Raw genomic sequence first — 16979 nt, 5'->3', positions numbered from 1 at the left:
CGGATGGGTCCAGTGTACACAGACACGCAGAACCTTTTGAGGGGGTTAATTTTGCCTAATTGGGGGGGCGGTGGGGCGTCCCTTAAGCCCGCCGGTGAACATAATGGGAAATAAACTGGATTAAAAAGAGACGTATATTTGGGAACACTCGGCGGACGGACACCATACTTGTCATCAATCATGAGAGTTTGTTTAGTTCATGAAATCTGTTCCTGGTGGTCGTTTTCTGTACGAAACTCGACGAGCTTCATATAGAAAACAGAATGTTCTTTTGACCCCCCTTGAACACAAGGCTACGACCACTGAACACAACGGTACGACCCTTGATCACAACGGCACGACCACTGAACACAATGGTGCAGCCCTTGGACGCGTTAAGTACGACCCTTGAACACAGTGGTACGATCCTCGAACACATGGGTACGACTCTTGGACGGGATGGTAAGGCCTTTGGGCACAGTGATGTGTCATGCGTCACTACGTCGAATTCTACCCTTAAAAAAACTTGTCAGTGTGTTAACGACAACATCGCAGACCACTGCCACAGTCTCAGCTCACCGTCGCGCCATCGGCAGCAGTCGCTACGTCATCCTACGACCATCGGTACCCTACAACCGTCAGTATATACAATCAATGACCCTCAAATACGACGGAAGTCTGTAAGTCCACTGTGGTTACGAGATGATCTATCTCTTACGTCAGTCACCACGTCAAGGTTACAAGATGCGTCGGCACTTGTACATGCGACGTTGTTCTTACGTCGGTAACCATGTCAAGTTTGCTACACAAGATGCGTCGGTACTCAGCACATGCGACGTTGCTCTTACATAAGCAACCACGTCAAGTTAACTGCAGAGGACCCGCAGATACTCACACTTTACGTCCAGCTTGACGGAGATGGGTTCCGACACCCCGACGGAGTTCCTGGCCTCGCAGGTGTAAGTGGCCGAGTGCTTCCGGGAGGCGGGGCTGAACCTGACCTCGGGCTGGAAGCTGAACACGTCGGCCTCCCCGAGCAACCTCCACACCACGTTGGCCGCGGGGTTCGAATCCACCAGGCACCTCAGCGTTACGTCGTCCACGCTCTCCTCGATGTCCTCGGAAGGGGCTCCTTCCAGCGTGACGGTGGGGGCGTCTAAAGGAGAAGGGAATGATTTTAGGGATCATAGTGAGGACAAGAGGCACTATCGTGAAGTCCTGATGTCATGAAGGAGAGGGTGTTAGATATTACTACAGACGAAGGAGAGGGTGCTAGATATTACTACTGACGAAGGAGAGGGTATTGGATATTACCACTAACGAAGGATTAGTGTTTTAGATATTACTACTGAAAGAGGACATAAGGAGAGGGTGTTAGATATTACTACAGACGAAGGAGAGGGTGTTAGATATTACTACAGACGAAGGAGAGGGTGCTAGATATTACTACTGACGAAGGAGAGGGTGTTAGATATTACTACAGACGAAGGAGAGGGTATTGGATATTACCACTAACGAAGGTTAGTGTTTTAGATATTACTACTGACGAAGGAAAGGGTGTTATATATCTCTACTGACGAAGGAGAGGGTGCTAGATATTACTACTGACGAAGGAGAGGGTATTGGATATTACCACTAACGAAGGTTAGTGTTTTAGATATTACTACTGACGAAGGAAAGGGTGTTATATATCTCTACTGACGAAGGAGAGGGTATTGGATATTACCACTAACGAAGGTTAGTGTTTTAGATATTACTACTGACGAAGGAGAGGGTATTGGATATTACCACTAACGAAGGTTAGTGTTTTAGATATTACTACTGACGAAGGAAAGGGTGTTATATATCTCTACTGACGAAGGAGAGGGTATTGGATATTACCACTAACGAAGGTTAGTGTTTTAGATATTACTACTGACGAAGGAAAGGGTGTTATATATCTCTACTGACGAAGGAGAGGGTATTGGATATTACCACTAACGAAGGTTAGTGTTTTAGATATTACTACTGACGAAGGAAAGGGTGTTATATATCTCTACTGACGAAGGAGAGGGTGCTAGATATTACTACTGACGAAGGAAAGGGTGTTATATATCTCTACTGACGAAGGAGAGGGTGCTAGATATTACTACTGACGAAGGAGAGGGTATTGGATATTACCACTAACGAAGGTTAGTGTTTTAGATATTACTACTGACGAAGGAAAGGGTGTTATATATCTCTACTGACGAAGGAGAGGGTATTGGATATTACCACTAACGAAGGTTAGTGTTTTAGATATTACTACTGACGAAGGAAAGGGTGTTATATATCTCTACTGACGAAGGAGAGGGTATTGGATATTACCACTAACGAAGGTTAGTGTTTTAGATATTACTACTGACGAAGGAAAGGGTGTTATATATCTCTACTGACGAAGGAGAGGGTATTGGATATTACCACTAACGAAGGTTAGTGTTTTAGATATTACTACTGACGAAGGAAAGGGTGTTATATATCTCTACTGACGAAGGAGAGGGTATTGGATATTACCACTAACGAAGGTTAGTGTTTTAGATATTACTACTGACGAAGGAAAGGGTGTTATATATCTCTACTGACGAAGGAGAGGGTGCTAGATATTACTACTGACGAAGGAAAGGGTGTTATATATCTCTACTGACGAAGGAGAGGGTATTGGATATTACCACTAACGAAGGTTAGTGTTTTAGATATTACTACTGACGAAGGAAAGGGTGTTATATATCTCTACTGACGAAGGAGAGGGTATTGGATATTACCACTAACGAAGGTTAGTGTTTTAGATATTACTACTGACGAAGGAAAGGGTGTTATATATCTCTACTGACGAAGGAGAGGGTGTTAGATATTACTACAGACGAAGGAGAGGGTGTTAGATATTACTACAGACGAAGGAGAGGGTGTTAGATATTACTACAGACGAAGGAGAGGGTGTTAGATATTACTACAGACGAAGGAGAGGGTGCTAGATATTACTACTGACGAAGGAGAGGGTATTGGATATTACCACTAACGAAGGTTAGTGTTTTAGATATTACTACTGACGAAGGAAAGGGTGTTATATATCTCTACTGACGAAGGAGAGGGTATTGGATATTACCACTAACGAAGGTTAGTGTTTTAGATATTACTACTGACGAAGGAAAGGGTGTTATATATCTCTACTGACGAAGGAGAGGGTGTTAGATATTACTACAGACGAAGGAGAGGGTGTTAGATATTACTACAGACGAAGGAGAGGGTATTGGATATTACCACTAACGAAGGTTAGTGTTTTAGATATTACTACTGACGAAGGAAAGGGTGTTATATATCTCTACTGACGAAGGAGAGGGTATTGGATATTACCACTAACGAAGGTTAGTGTTTTAGATATTACTACTGACGAAGGAGAGGGTATTGGATATTACCACTAACGAAGGTTAGTGTTTTAGATATTACTACTGACGAAGGAAAGGGTGTTATATATCTCTACTGACGAAGGAGAGGGTATTGGATATTACCACTAACGAAGGTTAGTGTTTTAGATATTACTACTGACGAAGGAGAGGGTATTGGATATTACCACTAACGAAGGTTAGTGTTTTAGATATTACTACTGACGAAGGAAAGGGTGTTATATATCTCTACTGACGAAGGAGAGGGTATTGGATATTACCACTAACGAAGGTTAGTGTTTTAGATATTACTACTGACGAAGGAAAGGGTGTTATATATCTCTACTGACGAAGGAGAGGGTGCTAGATATTACTACTGACGAAGGAAAGGGTGTTATATATCTCTACTGACGAAGGAGAGGGTGTTAGATATTACTACAGACGAAGGAGAGGGTGTTAGATATTACTACAGACGAAGGAGAGGGTATTGGATATTACCACTAACGAAGGTTAGTGTTTTAGATATTACTACTGACGAAGGAGAGGGTGTTAGATATTACTACAGACGAAGGAGAGGGTATTGGATATTACCACTAACGAAGGTTAGTGTTTTAGATATTACTACTGACGAAGGAAAGGGTGTTATATATCTCTACTGACGAAGGAGAGGGTATTGGATATTACCACTAACGAAGGTTAGTGTTTTAGATATTACTACTGACGAAGGAAAGGGTGTTATATATCTCTACTGACGAAGGAGAGGGTATTGGATATTACCACTAACGAAGGTTAGTGTTTTAGATATTACTACTGACGAAGGAGAGGGTGCTAGATATTACTACTGACGAAGGAAAGGGTGTTATATATCTCTACTGACGAAGGAGAGGGCGTTAGGTGTTACTACAGACGAAGGAGAGGGTATTGGATATTACCACTAACGAAGGTTAGTGTTTTAGATATTACTACTGACGAAGGAAAGGGTGTTATATATCTCTACTGACGAAGGAGAGGGTATTGGATATTACCACTAACGAAGGTTAGTGTTTTAGATATTACTACTGACGAAGGAAAGGGTGTTATATATCTCTACTGACGAAGGAGAGGGTGTTAGATATTACTACAGACGAAGGAGAGGGTATTGGATATTACCACTAACGAAGGTTAGTGTTTTAGATATTACTACTGACGAAGGAAAGGGTGTTATATATCTCTACTGACGAAGGAGAGGGTATTGGATATTACCACTAACGAAGGTTAGTGTTTTAGATATTACTACTGACGAAGGAAAGGGTGTTATATATCTCTACTGACGAAGGAGAGGGTACACACACACACTATTCAGAGGCTTGGAAGCAGCAAAAAACGTTCGTGAATCATCTTTGGCCGAAAACAAGTGTAACCACCAATTGCGAGATCCACCTCCGAGGCGAGAAATGGGATGCCGAAGCGCATGGGAAAGGGGGGTGGCGGGTGTGTTTACACACGACAGTGCGCCAAGTTGCGTCTGAGGTGACCTCGGACATGTAAAACCTTCAGGAGGGCGGAGGCGCGGACGAGGATGCAGACGAAGACGCCCCAGAGAGTTGAGCTAAGTCCTCCTGTGTTTCGTGAAGGTGAATTACGACTTTTTTTTTTGAGTTAACGAACGAAACATCGTTTGACACGAACATCGGGCTTTTTGGGGCGGTTCTCGCCGGGATTTAGAAAATGAAACGATACATAGATTTTAGAACTTAAAAAAGAAAAAACAAAATAAAGTTTTCTGAGCTTAAATGACATATGAGGATTTTTCATTTCTTTTTTCTAACCTCAAAACTTGACGACCTTATGAACTTTAATTTTGAAATTCCTCCTGATTCCACTTCAAAAAAAAAAAAAGTTTGGATACTTTGAGGAACATCACGAACACCTAACGAGTCTCAAGAACTTTTGAGAACTTCAATAATTTAAGAACTTTTATATAACTTCAGGGAACTCTTGAACAACAACAAGACAAATAGGAACTTCATGAACGCCGCCGCTGCAACTTCAAGAGGTTTCAAACTTCTTTATTTTTCTCTCTAACTTCGAAGGCCTTACCGAACTCCTCCAGCCGTTCTAAGGCTGCCAACGAGTGAGCGAAAAAGGCGTTCACTGCGTTGCACGGGTGCGTGGGTGGGTTGCAGGGGTGGTGGTGGTGGTGGTGGTGGGTATGTTGCACGGGTGGCGGGTGGGTGGGTGGGTGCAAGCCACCAACGGAGAAAGCGTTTAGAGGAAGCCGAGGCCAAATAAGCAGCAGTCCGGACGCGGGGGATGAGGATGCGCGACGCGAATCATCTCTGTGGACGCTTCCTACGAAACTTAGTAACGGCGAGAAGGGCGACACAGATGGTAGGGAGGACGTAAATATCGGTCACGTAAAACATTCTACAACACTGGTTATATATATATATATATATATATATATATATATATATATATATATATATATATATTCGGTTCGTGAGGCGAGGGAGATGTGATGACCTGGAGAAACGGAAGTTAAAAGGCTTTTTTTTTTTTCCACAACTTCCTCCTCGCCAGATCCCCCGGCTGATGGAGGCCAGTTAGGAGGCGAGAGCCCGTAAAATCTTGTACTCCCTCACCAAGTGGCTAATAACTCGCCCCCGTAAGACAAGCTGCTGGAGTGAGCTCGCCCGTGCGTGCGTGCGTGCGGGTGGGTGTGAGGGACGTTCTCGACTGACCCATCGTGGTGGACGTGCCTTAACGCATGTTGCGCCGCCTGTCCGTCCGTCCTTCCCTGCGGTGTGCTATTTGTCGCTGCTTTAATCTCTCGTCCATGGGCCTTCAGGGGCCTCCCGAGAGAGCGTCTGCTTTGAACGTCGTTCGAGATTAAAGAAAAAGTGTTAACGTTTCGCATGATGTTGTAGGAACCGTTCCTCCCCAAGTACGTATCTCTGAGAATAACAACTTGATGGCTCATGACCAGATCACCTGCTGGAGGATCCAGGTCACTGAGGTGCCCGCCCCGTCCCCCCCGCCCCCCTGAAAGCCGTGACCTCACTGGGGTGGTGACCTTCCTCGAGCCACGTGATGTCACGGGGATTGTGACGTCCCCCAGGGGTCACGACCTCCAGGTTTTAACTCCTCCTCCCCCGGGGGAAGTTAAGGGAGTCATATGACATCATCTTAAAGGGAGCGAACTTCCCCCATCTCACTACTCGGGGTCGTGACCCCGTGACCTACTGAGCGCGTGCACTGACCTCTGACGACGAGTTCGGCTATCCTGGAGGTGAGGGCGTCGTGGGCGGTGAAGGCGGAGGCTGTTACCTGGCACTCCCAGTCCCCTCCGTCCACCTCGCTGGCGTCCAGGATCCTGATGGAGCAGTCCCCGGCCTCGCGGTCCCCGGACCACTCGTACTTACCCACGAACATCCCCTGGGGCTGTTGTGGGGGGAGAGAACGGGGACAGGTTTAGCTGAGCTGGTGGGGGAAAGGAGGAGATGGTTATACAAACTGTGAGCTGTGGGAGAAGGGTAGAGGTTTGGTTGAGCTGTGCAGACGAGGAGCAGACGGTTAACTGAGCTGTGGGGGGGAAAGCTCAGCGGTGCTGTGGGGAATAGGTGGTGGGCACGACACAGAGGACAACGGTGCTTGTGAGCTGTGAGAGAGGGAGGGAGGGAGAGAGGGGATTGGTGTTTGTGGAGAGGGAGTGAGAGGTTTTAGTGATGAGGGAGAGTACACGTGGGAGATGTGGTAGAAGTGTATAGGTTCAGAACCCTCTAACCACTCAATCTGGACGAATTTTCACAGAAACCATCAGAAGCCAAGTGTTCCCAGCGATAAGCATTAGTTCTGAATAGATTTCCACGTAGGGAAACCACTGATAACCCGTTCCTAACTCTACTCAACTCGTACACAGAAACCATTTGTTTCCTGGGCTAAACGCTCATCAGGTATACACATCACTCACACAAAACATTAGAACCCCCAGGCAATGGTTGTAACTAATTTCTCATAAACAGAAACCTGTGAAACCGTCTGTTTCTCTGCATCTAGTGGCTACATCATACAAACGCAACACTTTTCCTGTTCTACACCGCACACCACAGTGGGACTGAACACACCACAATACAATGCCAACCAATTAAAAAAGGATGAAAAAAAAATTTGGTTGGCATTCAAGTCACAAAAGCTGCAAAAACTATCCAAATAACTTATTAATTTATTGTCAACAAATATTCCAGAGAGGTTAAAAAAAATGTATATAAAGTGTCCTAAAAAAGCAACGGTTGAAAATGAATATAAATATATAAAAAAGTGCTGATATATTTTCATTATTATTATTTGTTGGAGTGTGCGAGGGTCAGAGAAGTGGTGGAGGGACTGAGGGAAGGTGTGTGTTTCAGCTAATATCTTCCAGCTCCAGTTTCCACGGAACGTCCCTTTCTTTACAAGCACGATTGAGGATAAGGACTGTAGGGGATGACACTCCTCCTCTCATGGAACGGACATGCGTCGAGGTGCTGCCTCGTGTGGGCACGTCAAATTCTCACCACGCAGGGTTAATCACCCAGGTGGATTAATACCCCGAGCCCACAGCCACAATGATCATTTCCCGTTGTTCGGCATCCGCTGTGAGCATCGTCGAGTCTATGAACACCCGAGAGAAAAGAAATGAGGGATGTGATCTTAGGGTTTAAACCTCCACCTGCCCATGTGTTGTGAGGGGGTCTCACTGTGATGGAGGGCGGGGGGGTCTCATTCTTCTCCCGCTGTTGCTATGTGACGTACCTGTGAACACCATGAGAGCCATGGTCTGCGAACCACAGACGAACAAAAGGAGGAGGGGACGGACTGGAGACGAGGACATCCCCCAGCCCGCCCAAAGGACCAGGGGACGTCCAGAGACATAAAAAGGACGCACCGTCCGAAGACAAAAGAGGTCGGTCCCTCCCCCCCGTCCCCCCCCACTGAGGGAATCTTTAACAACGAGCGATATCCATCGATCAGAGAGATCTTCCTCCCGACTCTTTCCCCGTCACCATAGAAGACCTTGTGCTTGGGGAGCTAAGGACTGGCGTGACATTTTTGTTGGCTCCCTCCCCGCTCTCACGCGTCATGCAGCACATCTCATACCAACCAACGAACCAGGTCTCCACAGCCCGCCGATATTTCCATCTCACGTTGAGAGAGAGAAAAAAAAGAGGAAAGAAATGAGGAGAGAAAGACGTTCTCCACCTGTAAATTTAGAAGCTTAAGTGAAGACGGACTCCGACCCGGTCCAAGGAGGCTATTGTTGCCTCTGGCGCGCCCTCTGTGGGACGCGCCATAAGTTACCCCTGGCCAGTAATGGAAGGAGAGAGGGCTTGCTGACCCTGGAACCACGGGCGGTGTAGGAAGTCTTCATCGCGCTGTTCCTTCCGCTTTAGGCGCGAAAGGAAAGAGAGACGTGGGCTGGCTTGGGTTGGGTTGAGGGCGCCGCCAAGCAGGCAGAGGGGAAAATCTAGAATGCCTAGGTAATAAGGAGAAGGGAGGGGGTGATACATGATGCTACCTGGGGTAAAGGATGTAGTAAGATGTGTGAGAGAGAGAGTGTAGGATGTCAAGAGGAAAGCGCGCACGCGCAACACACTCTCTAGCAGCAGCAACCTTCCGCTCATGCGTCGTAAGGGAGCCGACACACACACAGACAGACAGACAGACAGACACCCGCAGGGCTAACGCATCTCTTTGAACTGCCTCACGACCCTGCTCAGATTATTTGCATATAAACGATGGACAACTACCAGCTCATTAGACACCCCTAGCTCGAAACAAAGGCACCGTCGACTTGTAATGACAGACAAGATGGCAACACAGACATTCACACACACACACACACACACACACACACACACACACACACACACACACACACACACACACATAGACAAAAATATACATGTACACATAGATGTATGAAAAAAGAGAAGAAGCTGGAACGCCAACAGCTGCGAGCGAATGCAATACCTTGCTCCTCACTATCACCTACCATCACCTTCACTATGGAGGGAGGCACCGCCAAACTCATCTTCACTACACCCTCGATACATCTCAAGTCCACCTCGCCCTCGACAGACGCATCTTCATTACACCCTGGACGCCTCTGGTCCTTGGGGGGGGTGTTGATGATTGCAAATAAAAGGGAGAAACAGAAACAAAAGAAAAAAATGGTTGCTCCCTTACGCAGGGAGAAACTAGACAGACAGACAGACAGACGGAAAGAGACAGATAGACCAATAAATACGGCAGACATACTGGTAGACAGGAACAAAGGAGAAAATAAGAGCAAAATAATTGGTGGAAGGTATAACAGTCAAGGGAGGTAGAGTTAAAAGGCACCGAACAAAAGGCAAGTTATATATATGGCCCAGGCCACTGAAAAGTCTATTGAGGGAGGGATCTTCCAGCCAGGGTCCAGGGGAGAGAGAGAGAGAGAGAGAGAGAGAGAGAGAGAGAGAGAGAGAGAGAGAGAGAGAGAGAGAGAGAGAGAGAGAGAGAGAGAACAGTATACAAAAAAAAAGTAGTTGGGGAAAAGAGACGAAAAAAAAAAGGGAAAAATGTAAGAAACAAAACGCGAATGGATGTAACGATGAACGAGAGAGAGAGAGAGAGAGAGAGAGAGAGAGAGAGAGAGAGAGAGAGAGAGAGAGAGAGAGAGAGAGAGAGAGAGAGAGAGAGAGAGTGGGGAGGTCATCCTGGGAAAGGAGACGACGTCGTAGAAAGTGGAGAAATAAAACAACTAAGGAGGCAGGACTGAGGGCAGGAGGCGGCGGGGACCACGTCTGGAGGCTGCAGCAAGACTCGTGTGACCTCTCAGGTAAAGCTCAGGACAGGGTCACGCGGAGGGATCAAGGGAGGTCACGGCACCCAGGAGGTCAACCTCACCCAGGGCAGAGAGAGGGAGGCAGTCGGAGAGGTTAGCCAGATAGGAGGGAGGGGCTGTGTGTGTGTGTGTGTGAGGGACGTGCACAATGAGGCTTGAGACGCGAGGGAGAGATACGACTCGGTGGGCTGTGAGTGTGACTCATCAGAGTAAGAGACACGTGAGTGTGACTCGGCCGATCAAGTGGCCCGTGAGTGTGACTCACTAGAAGCGACCTCCGACATCACCAGAAGAAAAAAAAGGAGAAAAGAAAATGGGAAGTAATCTGTCCATTATGTAATTCACCACATCGGTCATCGTGTCCTGTGAGGAACCCGGGTCCTAACACATCCCAGCTCCTCCCTCGACGTCCATCTGACGGGAACAGCGCCACCTGTCACCTGCTGGGGAGGGAAAGGTCTCCGAGGGAGTGCCAGGGTGTCAGGTAGGGTGCCAGGGGGTCAGGTAGGGTGCCAGGGGGTTAGGTAGGGTGTTAGGGTGTCAGGTAGGGTGCCAGGGGGTCAGGTAGGGTGCCAGGGGGTCAGGTAGGGTGCCAGGGTGTCAGGTAGGGTGCCAGGGGGTCAGGTAGGGTGCCAGGGGGTCAGGTAGGGTGCCAGGGGGTCAGGTAGGGTGCCAGGGGGTCAGGTAGGGTGCCAGGGGGTCAGGTAGGGTGCCAGGGTGTCAGGTAGGGTGCCAGGGATCAAATAGGGTGCCAGGGGGTCAGGCAAGGGTTGGGAGTATACAGATGGCTCAGCACGGGGCAGGTGGCCACGGCTTTTCCTCCCAGGCCAGATGGGTCAAGTGGTCACCAGCTGGCAGGAGCAAAGTAGAGCGAGCTCGCTGGCACTTCCGTCAGCATCACAGCTGGTTCTCTTCAAACCCCCGCACCCCCAACTTACCCAGCTTCTCCTTCCCCCCTTACACATTCTCTCTCTCTCTCTCTCTCTCTCTCTCTCTCTCTCTCTCTCTCTCTCTCTCTCTCTCTCTCATCATTATTCAACTTTCTTGACCGTTATTTACCTCCCTACTCATCGCGTGGCTCCCTCTTCGTCCCCTCCGTCATCCTTACTCAACACCTCCCCACCGACCGCGTCGACTTAGCTCCCCACTCCCTCCTCCCTCCCCGAAATCCTCCCTTCCCCTTCCGTCAACACCACCACTTCCACCCCCACCTCCCCCCCCACGGAATCACCCCCCTCCCCTCCCTCGTCCCCTACCCCACAGCTATACCGAAGCTGACAAACACAGCGCCAGTAATCTCCCCCCCCCCCCCCAGTTGCTCCCCGCTCCCCGGATCGGCCCCCGTAACCCGAGCGGGGTAATCGTGGGAGCCGGGTGAGAGCTCCCACGCGCGCGCGGGCTTCAGGACACCATCTGCACGCACGCCCATTACCTTTAAGCTCATTATCGCCCTCTCTCTCTCTCTCTCTCTCTCTCTCTCTCTCTCTCTCTCTCTCTCTCTCTCTCTCTCTCTCTCTTCTTTTCCCTCCTCTCACGGCTGGTGCTCTCCCCTCTTTGTTCTCTCTCTTTCTCTTTTTTTTTTACCGTCTCTCTGTCCTGTGTCTCCCTCCCTCTTCCTCAAGTTCTACTTCCAAGAATCTCATTGACAGTTAAGTAAACACGTCCATCACCCAAGCTAGCAATCACTCCTCCCTTCATACAACGAGGAAGAGATGATGATATTATTATCTTATCAATTAATATTATCAGTACTACTACTACTACTACTACTACTACTACTAATGATAACAATAATAATAACATTAATAATTTCCATTAGCATTATTATCATATCTATCATCATCATTATCTATCATTATCATTATTATCATTATCATTATCTATCATTATTCTTATCATTAATATTATCATCATTATTATCATTATTATTATTATTATCATTATTATCATTATTATTATTACTATCATTATTATTATCATTATCATTATAGCTAATATCAGACTCATTCCTGACGTAATTCAGTTAAATGTAAGATTCACTATAAAAAAGAGACGTTGGAATCCAGCGGATGAGCGAGATGAAAAAAAAAAAAAAAGGGTGACAGTCAAACCACTTAACAAACGACATACTTCACTTTCCTGTTTCCACAACACAACCTGGGTGGAAAGCATCAACAACACCGCGGTTGTAGAGGATTTCAAACGTTACGGCTCGACTCTTGATAAACATGGAAGGAGTAAAGCCTTGAAAACGTTGAAAGGGGAAAGCCTTACAAACGTTGCAGGAATAAAACCATGCCAGTATGGTCAAACAGACAGACAGACAGACAGACAGACACACACACACACAACAAACACACGTCTCTATCTATCTACCTATCTATGTATCTATCTATCTATCTATCTCACGACCCTTAAGCACGACGGTAAGACCTCAAGAAACAGGTCAAAGGTCACAGCCATCACATCCCTGGGTCGTACCGTCGCGCCCAATGGGTTATAGATTCTTCCGGTATACACATCCAAAAAGCTCACATAGGAACCCCAGCAACGTATAGCAATTTTTCCTTAAAAAAAAGAAAAGACCAGTTCCTCACCGAACCCAAAAACTACTTTAAAAAACAAACGCGAAAGTGTTGCACCTCCTCTCAACACGTGGACCATTAAGATCAATATATGTACGAAGAAAGAGGAAAAAAAGAAAGGGGGTTGGATCTCTCACGCAACCCCTTGAATGGAGGGCTTCCCACAGACGTGGGATTAAGTTACGACAGAAATACCCAGCCACACGACCACCATGTCTGGAAACGGAGGGTCATCATTAACCGTAACTTGATATGGTCACACGCCACACCAGCCTACAAACACACACAAAAAAGTGTACTTAGTCTGGAAACAGAAACAAAATAAATCATCTGTAAATCTTATATAATGAACCATGAGGATTAAAATTTCCCTGGACATTCGCTGAGTGTTTCCACTTTATGATGGTGGCTGGAAGAAATCATCTGTCTGGGTTTGTTCCCGATGAAGAACCCATCATTGCTACACTCTTACATTTCCCTCTGTTTTACACTTTTTGAAATTGGAAAGACAATCGTTTATGTCTCCAGGATATATATATATATATATGACTGGAGAGAGAGAAAAACATTGCTTAACAGATCTACGTGTTAGCTTAAAAACATTTAGGTGAAGGCATATATACTTGACCCCTTCGTCCCGACCTAGACACCTGCAGGTGGACTAGGACAGGTGTGTGTGTGGGGGACAGGTGTTCTCCTCACCTTGCCATCCTTCTGCCAGGAGCAGGTGCCCTGCTTGTTGTACACCTTACAGGCCAGCACGACGTTCCCCCCCGGGTTCACTTCCGTCCGACTCGGCTCTTGGTTCCACGTCTGCGTAGCGTCGCACCCTGGTGGAGAGACAGGGAGTACATGAGTACACGGTAGTACAGGGGAAGTAGTACATAAGAAATATATAAGTCCTATATAGTCTGTGGCGACGCTATCCACAGGAGGAGAGAACATCTGATTCTACATTAATAATATACGTATGTTGATGGAGACGGGATGACAGGCCAGGAGGCTCCATCCTCACCCACAGATACAGATGGAGACAGGACAGTACACCAGACGGCATCTCCCTCCCCACAAACCACCCCCAACCCGTCCAGCACACGAGCCAGCGGGGAACACCGTGTGGCAGTGCTGAGTGAGTGAACATCCAGGATAAATCTAAGAGATTAGAAAATAAAAGTATAAGGTAATTTGATGTCATTCACGCCCGTCGGCTGCCCTGGGCAAGAAGGCGCCTAACCGTTACTGTGTGAGGAATGGGAGGCAAGAAACTTGCATAGTACACTGTGTTTCTCAAACATGCTTAACAAGGACCCTAGATTTATTACTCCCTGATAACCAGTATCACCAAAAAGGATGTGTTTAGCTATAACTGAGACAGATACTCTTCTCCTCTGGCAATATCAAGTGTTACCTCAGTGTTGTGATAATGCTACTGGTGACGAAATGCTTGCTCAGGCTGGTATCACATCCCTCCCAACCTTCCCAAACCAGACGCTCCTGAACTCCTCACTCAGGTCGTACGGGAAGAAAAAAGGAACGGATGAAGAAAACGAAGGACAGCAAGGGACGGAGGAAGAAAATGAGGGGACAGTTCGGAGAAGGGAGGAGCTACTCACAAAGTTGAGACGCACCGTGGCACACACCTACCACCCACTACCTCCCCTCCCCACTCCCCGGCGTAACATCCCCCCGTGAACTGTCCCCGGCACGTCTCCGTCTGCGCTCCCCCCGCCGCCGCCAGTCCCAACGTTACGATCAACTACCCACTTAACCTCAGCGGCTGTAGAACGCCCAGGATCTAATCTGCCTACAGATGGACCACACGCGTCCGTAACAAGAAGCTACAGCTACAAGACCAACAGATACATCTCCTCGTCTTCTCCTCTCCCTATTAGATTCTTACCAAAAAAAAAACACCTCCTTGAGTCGAAAAATTCCGACATCCTAAGGCAGTCCGTCGGTTCTGTCTGAACTTCAGCGAACTCAAAAAAAATCTTGTTTGTGCCAAAATTCCATCAGTGAGACGGCCCTGCGCCGGTGGAAAGGGACTCTCCACAACCCCGCCAACCCTCCAACCCCAAGAAACTCATTCGCAAAGATGCAGAAATATGAGGAAATTCGCATTATAAACAAACTCTTGAAACGACCCTCCTTCAGCTCTCCATTGGGAATGAGTTAGAGCTTATTTCCCTCCCTCTCCCGTCATATTACATTCTTATTTCGCCATTCCCAGGCGCCCTGGGAGACGCCTTTTATCCGGGCCCTTCGACAGAGCGTTTCTCGGGGGTCCTGCAGTTCACTCCCGTCATGAAATTAAAAGCAAATACTCGGAAAGCAAAACTGGGGAACTGTGGCTCAATTTCCAAGGAGGTTCCTGGCCGACCTTTTTCCCTGGGAGTCGCTGCTGAGGGCTGCTTAAAGCGCGACCCCGGAGCACTGATCCCGTCGTGTGGCTGAAGGGGTCGACTCCCTGAGCGCGACCTCTCTCATCCAACGCGCATACACTCCCCCCCACTGTACAACAATTGCCCCTCCTTCGTGTACGATAGTTCAAAGCGGCGGGGTACGATGACTTCGACCAGCGGCAACCGCTGGTGTGTGCTGTATCGTTACGATACATATAATCCCTCAGAGCACACGGCGGTACGACCCCTGAGTACGACCATACGACCCCCAGGCACGATGGTGGCCTGGCCCGTCATGACCAAGGGTCTTGCCCAATGGTTTAAAATTAATGAGCCCCATAATCAAAAATATAATCCCCTTCCCATACGAAATGAATTGAATTCCCAGAATTGAACAGCTGGAAAAAGAGATAAGCTTACAGCACGATCCATGTATATATATATATATATATATATATATATATATATATATATATATATATATATATATATATATATATATATGGAGAGAGAGAGAGAGAGAGAGAGAGAGAGAGAGAGAGAGAGAGAGAGAGAGAGAGAGAGAGAGAGAGAGAGAGAGAGAGAGAGTATAGAATGACACAATATGACGTACGTTGAGATATTAGCGAGATCAAACGAAATGATGAAGTCTATGATCACAAACCAATACACTGGTGGGTAGGGATTAAATATGAAGTGGGGGAAGAGTGAGAAATGGGATACAGTATAACACATACCATAACGGATGAACGAATCCAAACGAGAGAGAGAGAGAGAGAGAGAGAGAGAGAGAGAGAGAGAGAGAGAGAGAGAGAGAGAGAGAGAGAGAGAGAGAGAGAGAGAGAGAGAGAGAGAGAGAGAGAGAGGTCAGCCCCACAATTCTACACACACACACACACACACACACACACACACACACACACGAGTAACGCACAGAAACTATATTGTCTTATGATTCGGCTATGATAGCGACTATCAAGACCCACAGTAACTACTTAAAGGAAGAACAAAAAAGGAGTCAACACTACAGCACAACAGCAGCTGTCCAAGTGCACAGCAGCGGTTGTCAAGCGCAATGGGGGAGGGAAGAGGAGGGGGGTTAAGGTGCCAAGACGGCATCAGTGGCTGTCAAGGAAGGAAGCAATCGAGGCCAGAGTCCTGACTACCACGGGGGGCAGGGAGGGAAAATTGGCAAGGCCATACTTCAGGGAGCAAGGGGCGTGTGGTGGTGGGGAGGGGAGAGGAGGGAGAATATCTCCCTCGACCACAACAAGGGAGAAGCCAATAGTTCTCTGGACCGTTACAGTATCGGGGAGACACATCTAGCATTTGCATCTGAGAGAGAGAGAGAGAGAGAGAGAGAGAGAGAGAGAGAGAGAGAGAGAGAGAGAGAGAGAGAGAGAGAGAGAGAGAGAGAGAGAGAGAATGTGCGGGGACACGGCGAGGCAGGGAGCAATATTTCGAGAGCTTTGCTTGCGAGGGAGAGAGAGAGAGCAGTATTTATAGATAACTGACACGAAGGATACACCATCAACCAGTTAGGAGCAATACTGATTTATACCAGGACTGGCGATATCAACAAATGCACGAAGGATAGGTTTCCAGCCCAGTATATATGAGGAGAGCAATATATATGAGGAGAGCAATACATATGAGGAGAGCAATACATATGAAGAGAGCAATATATATAAAAGGAGAGCAATGTATATGAGGAGAGCAATACATATCAGGAGAGCAATGTATACGAGGAGAGCAATACATATGAGGA

At 47.3% G+C, this 16979-nt stretch overlaps 1 protein-coding gene across 1 annotated transcript in view; it reads right to left on the bottom strand.

Moving 5' to 3' along the window:
* The window catches only part of LOC139746816 (kin of IRRE-like protein 1), a 668931-nt gene that overhangs the window by 59688 nt on the left and 592264 nt on the right, over positions 1-16979 (bottom strand). Inside the window, exons 2-4 of the mRNA XM_071658392.1 lie at positions 13512-13639; positions 6620-6800; positions 875-1135 (exon numbers count right to left, since the gene is read on the bottom strand). Of these exons, the coding sequence (XP_071514493.1) occupies positions 875-1135; positions 6620-6800; positions 13512-13639 (570 nt within the window). The remainder of the gene's footprint in view (positions 1-874; positions 1136-6619; positions 6801-13511; positions 13640-16979) is intronic.

The sequence above is a fragment of the Panulirus ornatus genome, chromosome 66 (genome assembly GCF_036320965.1).
Source record: "Panulirus ornatus isolate Po-2019 chromosome 66, ASM3632096v1, whole genome shotgun sequence".
In the NCBI taxonomy this organism is placed as follows: Eukaryota; Metazoa; Arthropoda; class Malacostraca; order Decapoda; family Palinuridae; genus Panulirus; species Panulirus ornatus.
Note: the sequence above shows the minus strand (reverse complement) of the source record. Positions and strands in the feature narration are given on the sequence as shown.